This window comes from Lepidothrix coronata, unplaced genomic scaffold (assembly GCF_001604755.1).
Source record: "Lepidothrix coronata isolate B3197 unplaced genomic scaffold, Lepidothrix_coronata-1.0 Scaffold343, whole genome shotgun sequence".
NCBI classification, from domain to species: Eukaryota; Metazoa; Chordata; class Aves; order Passeriformes; family Pipridae; genus Lepidothrix; species Lepidothrix coronata.
The window spans coordinates 248,247-257,292 of NW_016690523.1; the positions used below are offsets into that span (position 1 = coordinate 248,247).

Here is a 9,046-nt window from a genome sequence, read left to right on the forward strand (position 1 = left end):
GAACTGGGGCCGAGTTGGGGCTGGACTGGGACAGAACTGGCGATGAACAGGGTTTGAGTTGGGGCTGGACTGGGGTAGAACTGGGACAGAACTGGGGCCGAGTTGGGGCTGGACTGGGACAGAACTGAGTCTGGACGGGGGCTCTGGCACAGCCGAACCGGGACTGCAGCCCGGAGCTCTGCCCCGAGCCTCCCCACGTCCCTCCCCGTCCTGGGGGTCCCCACCCCGACTCACCTTGACCATCCTCCGCCCCTCCGCGGGGTCCCCCCGGGGGGTCCCCACCATGCGGATCTCGTACGACTGCCCTGGGGGGGGGGAAAGGGGGGTAAAGGTGGGTGCTGAGCCCCCGGGCAGGGGCGCGTCCCTCTCCCAGAGCCCCCCCGGACTCACCCTGGTTGAGGTAGGTGAGGGTCTCCTCGTGGTGCCGCACGGCGGGGGAGGTGGGGGCGCACAGGATGTACTGGAACGCCGGGAATTCCGGCTGGGACGTGGAGATGCCGTTGGGCTCCTCCTGCTTCAGGTAGGGCAGGACGGGGGGGTCCCTGCGGGAAAACACCCCCCCCTCAAAAAGGTGGGCACCCAACCGTGCCTCGGTTTCCCCCAAAACCATCGGATTTGGGGGGCGGGGGCGGTACCTGAGCACCCCAGAAGGGGGGAGGGGGTACATGTCCCCGGCGCTGGACCAGTAGTGGTCGGGTTGGCCGTGCCAGAAGAGCATTTTGGGGGGGGCCCTCAAGGGGGGGACACCCAACGAACAGGGTGGCAGCAGAGAGGGACAGGCGGGTGCCCCCCCCATGGCTTTATAGGCACAGGGAGGGGTGATGTAAGTGGGGTTGGGCCCAGTTTGGCCCAGTTTGGCCCAGTTTGAGGTGTTGACAGTAAATAGTACGTGGGGGGGGAGGGGGCACCGTGTTTGTTGTCACAGAGGGAGGGGAGGACACACGGGGGGGGCTCCCTGAGTCCCTTTGTCCCAGCCAAGGACACCCTCCCCTGCTGTGCGTGTGTGTCTCTCATTTTAATTCCTTTAATTTCCCCCAGATTTGGCTCATTTTGGGGAGAAAAAGGGTGTTTCACTGAGCCCCCCCGGGCATTAAGGGAACCAGCCCCTCCCTGGGGTGCAGATTTCAGGGGGGGTTGTCTATGGGTGCTCTCCCCCCCCTCAGGGTGTCACTGGGGTGTGACATGAGGGGGTGTCACACTTTGGGGACACTCGACCTCTCCCCCCCGGCCCTGTGCCCAGGTGGTCCCACCACCCGTGTGATGAGCTGGGAGGGTCTCAGCTCCATTTATAACCCCCCCAGGTTATAAATCCCCCCAGGTGGGCCCAGGGGTGGTGCAGAGCTTTGGGGGAGGCTGTGTCTCTGTCTGTCTGTCTGTCTGTCCGTCTGTCCATCCATCCATCCATCCCCAGGGCCAGGATGGGTCTGGTAAGGAGCTGTTTGGGGAATTTGGGGTGTCTTGGGGGGACCAGACCCACCTCTTGGGGGGGTTCCCTGGTGTGAGCTCCACCTTAAGTCCCCTCCCCCAGCCCTGGGTCCTTTCCCCTCTGGGGGTGCAGAACCCCCAAAACCTTCCCCTGGACATCAGCTCTGCCCTGAGCCTTTGGGGGGATTTTGGGTGGATCCAAGGACCTCCTGGCTCCCTGAGCCCCCCATAATCCTGCCTGGAAGCCCCAGGGGTAGATCCAGTCCCAAACTGGGGAGCAGCAGCAGCAGCTCCTCCCCATCCCATCCCATCCCATCCCATCCCATCCCATCCCTCCCCGCTCCAGACACGGACACTCAGCAGGAGGGGTCCCGGATGTTTTTTTATTGGGTGCTGGAAGCTGGAACACACTTTCTGGAAGGGACAGCCCGTGGTCACTTCTTGGCCTCCTCCTCCTTGGAGAGGGTCTTGATGATCTCCTCCTTCTTGGCCTGCAGCCGCTCCTCCCGCCGCTTCCGCGCCTCCTTGGTCTTGGAGCGCCGTGCCTCGGCCTGGTCCCTGTGGGATCGAGGGGTCTGGGTGCACCAGGAGCACCTCAGACAGCCCCAAAACCACCCTGACCCCTGTCCCCAGTCTCCTCCCGCTGTCCCAGACCAGCCTTGCTCCAGCACCCACGTCCCTCCCACTGGATTTCGGGGTTTTCCCTTCGCTCTGGCCCGGGAGGAGCCGGCAGGGGCTGTGTGGGGTCCCAGCCTTTACTGAAGCCCAGGGTGAAGTTATTCAGCCTTTTCCCCCCAGGATTTTGGGATCCCTCCCCTCCCCCTGGTCAATCATTCACCGACTCCAGCAGCTGCTCAGGAATTTCCCAGTTTCCCCCTCTCTGAGCATTAAACCCCCCAGTGAAACACAGAACTCCACCACGATCCCACGTTTCTCTGCTTCCAGCCAGCCCTGCCCAGTTCGGGGCCGATCCCTCCCACCAGGGCCAGAATCCAGCTGGAATGACCCACAAGGGAGGGGTCACTCCTGACAAACCCCCCCTGCCCAGGGCAGCACTCACGCCAGGAGCTTCTTGCGGGCCTTGTCCGCCTTCAGCTTGTGGATGTGCTCCATGAGGATCCGCTTGTTCTTGAACACGTTGCCCTTGACCTTCAGGTACAGGCTGTGGTACCTGCGGGGGTGGGACGGGGCGGGACGTCAGCCCAGGGAGGGTTTAACTCCATTCCCAAGGAGCTGGGGCGGCAGGAAGGGGGTCTGGGTGTGTGGGATGTAAACTGGGGGGGGTTTGGGGTGCAAACTGGGGTGGGGTGTCTGTGGGTGCTGCCCCCACTCAGGGTGATGCTGGGATGTGACAAGGGAATGTCACACATTGGGACCTCTCCAGCCCCGGGCCCAGGTGGTCCCATCACTTGTGTGATGAGGTGGGAGGGTCTCAGCTCCATTTCCTGTGGGTGGGACCCCTCCCTTTATTAAGCCCCTCCAGGTGGGCCCGGAGGTTGTGCAGAGCTCAGGGGGGAGGCTGTGCCTGTCTGTCCATTCCCAGTGCTGGGATGGGTCTGGAAAGGAGCTGCTTGGGGTGTCCTGTGGGGGCCTCACCCAGCTCCAGGGGGTTCCCTGGTGTCCCCTCAGAGCCCCCTGGGATGGGTCTGGAAAGGAGCTGCTTGGGGTGTCCTGTGGGGGCCTCACCCAGCTCCAGGGGGTTCCCTGGTGTCCCCTCAGAGCCCCCTGTCCCCCACCAGCCCCCTGTCCTTCCCCCCTGGGCCTGCAGAGCCCCCCCAGCCCCGTGCCCACACTCACATGTGCCGGTCGATCTTCTTGGACTCGCGGTACCTCCGGAGCAGCCGCCGCAGGATCCGCATCCGCCGCATCCAGGTGACCTTCTCGGGCATGCGGGCGTTGGCCGTGCCCTTCCTCTTACCTGGGCAGGGCGAGCCCCAAAACCCGCCAGTTAAACCCCAAACTCCTCCCAAAGCGTTTAATCCCCCTCTTCAGCTCATTTAACCCCCCTCTCCCCCTTTTCCATCTCTGTGACCAAACCCACTGGGATATTTATTCCCCAGCGTGAGGGAGCAGCAGGACCAGGTACCAGGGGAAGTGGGTGATTTACCCCATTCCCAGGGGTCCCTCGGCCCTGGGGGTCCCTGTGTGTGGCAATCCTTACTGAATTTCTAGACAGGTAAGTAAAGACTTAGTATATGAAAGACATAAAGTCCATCAACATTACTTTTAACACTGATATTACTTTCATTATTTAAATACTTAAACTCTAGTTTGGTGGGGGATGCGTATCTGCAATCATCAGAGTCAGCCACGTTGAACTGACGTTCACATTTTCCTCTACAACGTTAATTTTTAAATTAAGCTGATCGGGGAGGTTTTTGAAAGGCAAAAAAGCACAGCCTTGGATTTAGATGGAAGTGATTGAACCGCCCAGGATCAAGGACTGAACAGTCACAGCCAAACTGGGGGGCCCGGGAGGGACACTGGGGAAGGGGGGGGAAGCTGAATTTTTGGGGTTGCCTAAAATTCTGGAATCCCCAGACTGGCACAGGGCCTTTCCAGGGGCGGGGGCTGCCCCTGGGGGTCCCTGGTGCCCCGCTGCCTGTGGGGTGCAGCCCTCACCGATGCCCATGTGCCGGCCCTTCCTGCGGGCCAGCGTGTTCTTCCTGCAGCGGGCGCGGGAGTGCACGGTCACGGGCTTCCTGATGATCAGCCCGTCCTTGATCAGCTTCCGGATCTGCTGCCCTGCAAAACACGGCCAACACCTCCTCTGGAGCCCTCAGGTGAGCACAGATCCCCGCCTTGTCCCCCCTGGGTGAAGGCTGGGAGTGCCATGGAAGGTGGGTCTCCCCACAGAGCCCCTCACGCTGCTGGAGCTGCTCCGTTCTCTCTGCCAGATCTCCCAGAGAACCTCCCAATTCCCTCACTGATTATCTCACAGGGCACCGGGGAGCTCAGAAAACCCTGGAAACCCCACTTGGAGGTGGGAAAAAAAAGCTCCTTGAGTGGCAGAATTTTACCCGAGCCAGAATTTCACCTAAGGCAAAAGCTGGGCTTGACAATCCTGGGAGGCTTTTTCCAGCCTCAATGGTTTTATGATTCTAAACCAACCTCGCTGTCACTGAGCCTCCCAAAAGCCCTCTTCCCGCTCTGCTGGTGGATCCCTTTCCCCCAGGGCCCCTCGGGCAGGGCTGTGCCCTGGACATTTCCCCCCCAGTGCCCCGGACATTCCCCCAGTCCCCGGGACGTGCCCCACTCACGGGAATTGGCGTTGGCGATCTCGTTGGTCTCATTGGGATCCAGCCACACCTTCTTCTTCCCGCAGCGCAGGACGCTGGAGGCCAACCTCTTCTGGAGCCGGAGCATACTGGGAGAGGGAAGGACAGGGATCAGGGGATCTCTGCACCCCCCTCAGGGACCCCCCCTCATCCCTTTCAGGGCCCTGCCTGAGGCCCCGTGGGATCCAAGAGGCGCACCCAAGGCCAGCAAGGCTCGAGACCGCCGTGCCCTCCCCGCTCAGGGCCCCCCCGCATCCCCAGACCCTCCCCAGGACCCCCTCCCGGCCCCTCAGCGCGGCCCCCGCCGCCATCGCGCCCCCTCCGCCATTTTCCCGCGAGGCCCCAGGAGGCCGCAGCCGCCTCGCAGCGCCCGGGACAGCCCCGCGGCACAGCCGGGACCCCTCCCCGGTACTCAAACCACCCTCCCCGGTGTTCCCCGGTGCCCGCCGGGCCCCCGCAGCCCCCCCGGAGCTGCCCCGGCCCCGGTCCCACCTCATGGCTGCGGCGCCCGGGCCTGAGGGAGAGGGGGGGGCAGGCGGTGCTGGCCCCGCCCACGACCCGCGGCACGTACCACCCGCACCCCGCCGCAATCTGCAGCGGCCTCGGGGCCACCCAGAGCCAGGTGAGGGGACATACACAGTGAGATTATGCGTGGTTACATATAGAGAGGACACGCGTGGCGCGGAGACCCACGCGGGAGGGATGTGGGTCCATCTTGGCCCCCCTTCAGAGGAGAAAGGATGGTACAGTCCGACGCGTGCGCGTGGGGGGAAGGGCCGGGCGGGGGCTGCGCATGCGCGGTAGGGGGGTGTGGGAGGCACGTGGAGCGGACTGGTGGGACTGGGAGCACTGGGAGGGACTGGGAGCACTGGGAGGGACTGGAGTGGGGTCAGGGGGTGCCCCCGCACCACTGGTGGCGCGAGAAGCGCAGGGCCGAGGGTGCAGGGCCCGGCTGGGCCCATACTGGAAGTCTTGGCCCTGTGCTGTGCCTGGACTGGTCCATACTGGGAGTCCTGGATGTGTCCTGGGATCAGCCCAGCCCACGCTATAGAAGGTCCCTGTCTTGGGATCAGCCTGGCCCATACTGGGAGGACTGGTCCTGTCCTGGCCCCTCACTTGGGGGGATCCCCCCCCATCCCACCCTCACCCTCCAGGCAAACGTTCCTTACAGATGAGTTCAACACCAGCAGGGAATGGGATCCCTGTCTTTCCTTCTTTCCCAAGAATTCACCCCAAAAGCTCAGCTGGGATCTCAGATCCTGCACTGTCCTAGCTGAGGATCAAGTTCCACCTCTTTCCCAGCGATTCTGGCGCTGCTGGGAAAAGGGAATTCATGTTTTCCTGGGAAATAACCTCCTGATGGGGCAGGTGACAGTTGGCACAGAACATTCCACCTTCCCAGTTTTCTGTGGTTGGACATGAGTGAGGTCTGGGTGTATCCATGGCACCACTTTGCAGCTGGAAAACTGAGGCAGGGACAGGCTGGATGATGTTTCCTGCCCCCAAAAACGCTGTGGTGAGGCTGGAAAGGGGCCTGGCGGCTCCTGGTGTGACCCAGAAAAGAGCTGGAGCCTCCCTGGGAACAGATTGTTAAAGAGTTCCTGGAAAAGGGAAAGCTTGGGAGATGCTAATGTATGGATTGTGACTGGCCTAAAAACACAGGGGTGTCTTCAGGGCTGAATTCCTGCCTTAAATCCACCTTCAATCCAGCAAAAACGCTGCTTTTTTTCACCGCCCTGATGTGAAACAATTCCCAAATCTGCCGTTTTTGCAGCGGTTTTTCCTCCTTCCTTCCAGCTGGGAGTGGCTGGAGAGTGAAAACCCCCCAAAAAGCACCTTGTTAAGCCCCAAGATCACCTCGTTAACCCTCCGGAGACGGGATGCTGACAATTCCCTCGGGATCTGGCGGCCGCCGCGCTCCCAACATATGGTGTGAGGAGAGGAGCCTCTGCCGACAGATTTTTGGTTCATTTTCCGAGAAAAACACGGATAAACACAGGCTTTTGCTGTTTAAAAACTGACTCATCATTTTCCTTAAACAAACAGCCCAATCTGGAGGCTCCTGAGGCGGGAGAGGGCTCGGCTTGGGATTGCCAGCCCGGGGGTTTCTCCGCTGGGATCGGTGTCCCGGGGGAGCTCCGGGATGGGGACGGGTCAATGTGTGGGATGTTGTCCCTGTGGAAGTGTCACCTGGTGCTTTCCAAGGATTCTGGGATGAGGAGACCCCCCTGACCCCAAGTTTGAGGAGTTTCAGGTAGGGATGCTGCTGCTTGTGCTGTTCCAGGGGATTTGCCATCCCTCCTCTTCTCGTTCCGTTGGCTTCCCGGGCATATCCATGGCTGGATGCCCACCAAGCTTGTCCTGGGAGCAGTGGGGGGGGCCCGGGGAGCCCCCCCTCGCCCCGGGGAGCAGGAGCAGCTCCGGCAGCGGGAAGGAGGTGCCGTAATTCCCTTGTGCTCCCACGCGGTGCCAGGGAATGGTGCACCCGCCCCCGGGCACGATCCCGGCTGGAAGGGCCCCCCCAGCCCCCCAAAACACCCCTGGGACGCCCCCAGACCCTTCAGGGATTTCAGCTCCGCGTGGTCCAGGCCTGGGAGAGGTGGGAAAAGCAGGAGACAAGTAGGTTTGGGGTTGGGGGGCAATGATTTTCCCACACCTGGAGCTTTTCCAGGCACGGGGGGGGGGGCTCTGGGATGGTGTCCCGGGATCAGTGGTGTGACCTGGGGCAGCTCCTCCCCCTCCAAACCCCCCCTTCCCTATGGAAGCACCTCACGGTGCTGGTGATGGATGGGGGCTGAGGATGGAAAATGTGGTGTCAGCTGTCCCGGGAGCTGGGATAGGAGCAGGAAAAACCCCCCTGGAGGGGGCCGGGGGGGGGCAAAGGAATTTTTAACTTTCCAACAGCCGGTACTGTCAGGGGAGATGGGGGGGGGGGGCTCAGCTGGGTCCTGCTGGGGAGGGGGGAGTCCATTCCCCATCCCGGGGTCCCTGGGGAGGGGGGGATTGTCCTCAGGGTCCCGGGGAGGGGGGACAGGGGGACGCTGTGTCCTGCCTGGCACGTGCTGCAGGAGAAGGCAGGGGGGTCTGGGGGTCCATCAGGGGGTCCATCAGCCCTTGTGGGGAACCCACGGCAACGGGGGGTCCCCAGGGTACCCCATGGCTCTGTGTGTGGGTAGGGGCACCCCTGGGGGGGCTCGTGGGGCTCCCCACGGGGGAAGGTTTGGGGGAAGAAGGTGAATTTTAGGGGCAGCCTCGTCCCGAGGGAGCCCTGGAATCCCCAGACTGGCACATCCCTCTCCGGGCACTGACATTTGGGGGTGGGGGCTGCCCCTGCGTGTCCCCCCCCCGACCACACACAGCCTGGGGGGGGACACGACTCTCTTTGGGGTCCCCCCCCCAGCCAGGAAATCTAAAGGCTGGTGGGAACTGCTGTGCCCCCCCCCCGATTAGGGGAGGGGGGATCGTCATCGCCCCCTTTTCGGGAAGGGGGATCTTCATCGCCCCCCTTTTGGGAAGGAGCTGTATTGGGGGTCCCCTCCCTGGGAATGGAGCGAAGAGGCCGCATTCCCACAGCCCCCATCCCCCCGGGAATGTGGTGGGAGCGGCCGCCCGCCATCCCTGTCCCCCCCCCTCACCCCGCCACCATCCCCACTCCTCCTTCCTCCTCCTCCTCCTCCTCCTCCTCCTCCTTCTCTTCCTCGTCCTCCTCCTCCCTCTCTCCGTCACCGCGGGGGCCAGGCCTGAGCTTCATCGTCATCGTCATCATCTTCCTCTGTGTGGTTCCCCCCCCCCTCCCCACCATCCACCCACCCATCCATCCCAAAATCCCGCCGAGCCCGGCGCTTCCATGGTGCGGGAAGGCGGCATGGCCCGGACCCCTTACAGCTCCTCGCAGGACATCCAGATGGACGTCTTGGACAACGCCGCGCTCCAGGTGACACCCCCGGGAATTCGGGGGGTCGCGGGGGGGGGGGGTGGCAGCACCACCCACACCCCCAGGGTGAACGGCGGGGGGGAGGGGGGCGCATCCCGTGGAATTCCCACATCGCCTCGGGAGCGATGGATGGGGTTCACCCCCCTCCTCTCTAATCCCTGCACCCCGTAATGGAAGTGATTCCCACCCCCACACCATCCAAAATAAAGGGTGTCCCCCCCATGACCCTGGGAGAGACCCCAAATTCACCACCCCCCTCCCAGTTTCCCAATCCCCGCGGGTTTGCCCACCGGGATGGGGAGGTGGGTTTTGGGGTGGGAGGGGGGGGTTGTGCCCACGGGGAAAGTTGTAGGAATTGGGAAAACTCCGTTGGGGTGATGCCCCCCCACCCCCTCAGCGTGTCCCCTTG

The 9,046-nt window shown here is 62.9% G+C and overlaps 3 protein-coding genes across 3 annotated transcripts in view; 1 reads left to right on the plus strand and 2 right to left on the minus strand.

The window, feature by feature from the left end:
- Positions 1-757, minus strand: part of LOC108509168 (transcription factor CP2-like protein 1) — a 4,125-nt gene extending 3,368 nt beyond the window's left edge. Inside the window, exons 1-3 of the mRNA XM_017838478.1 lie at positions 636-757; positions 391-542; positions 137-305 (exon numbers count right to left, since the gene is read on the minus strand). Of these exons, the coding sequence (XP_017693967.1) occupies positions 137-305; positions 391-542; positions 636-718 (404 nt within the window). The 5' untranslated portion in view covers positions 719-757. The remainder of the gene's footprint in view (positions 1-136; positions 306-390; positions 543-635) is intronic.
- A 1,031-nt stretch (positions 758-1,788) lies between these two features.
- On the minus strand, positions 1,789-5,280 carry RPL19 (ribosomal protein L19). Its single transcript, XM_017838488.1, has 6 exons — positions 5,196-5,280; positions 4,686-4,792; positions 4,048-4,170; positions 3,223-3,343; positions 2,486-2,596; positions 1,789-1,983 (listed from the first exon to the last, which is right to left on the minus strand). The coding sequence occupies exons 1-6, from the start codon at positions 5,198-5,200 to the stop codon at positions 1,860-1,862; spliced, it is 591 nt and encodes a 196-aa protein (XP_017693977.1). The 5' UTR covers positions 5,201-5,280; the 3' UTR covers positions 1,789-1,859.
- A 3,168-nt stretch (positions 5,281-8,448) lies between these two features.
- Positions 8,449-9,046, plus strand: part of CACNB1 (calcium voltage-gated channel auxiliary subunit beta 1) — a 9,360-nt gene continuing 8,762 nt past the window's right edge. The window contains exon 1 of the mRNA XM_017838490.1: positions 8,449-8,637. Coding sequence (XP_017693979.1) covers positions 8,551-8,637 — 87 coding nt within the window. The 5' untranslated portion in view covers positions 8,449-8,550. The remainder of the gene's footprint in view (positions 8,638-9,046) is intronic.

Coding starts and splice junctions, on each gene's coding strand:
- RPL19 (XM_017838488.1), bottom strand. Junction 3,344..4,047: donor GGGCCGGCACATGGGCATCG/GTGAGGGCTGCA, acceptor CGCCCTGCCCAG/GTAAGAGGAAGGGCACGGCC. Junction 2,597..3,222: donor AAGAAGATCGACCGGCACAT/GTGAGTGTGGGC, acceptor CCACCCCCGCAG/GTACCACAGCCTGTACCTGA.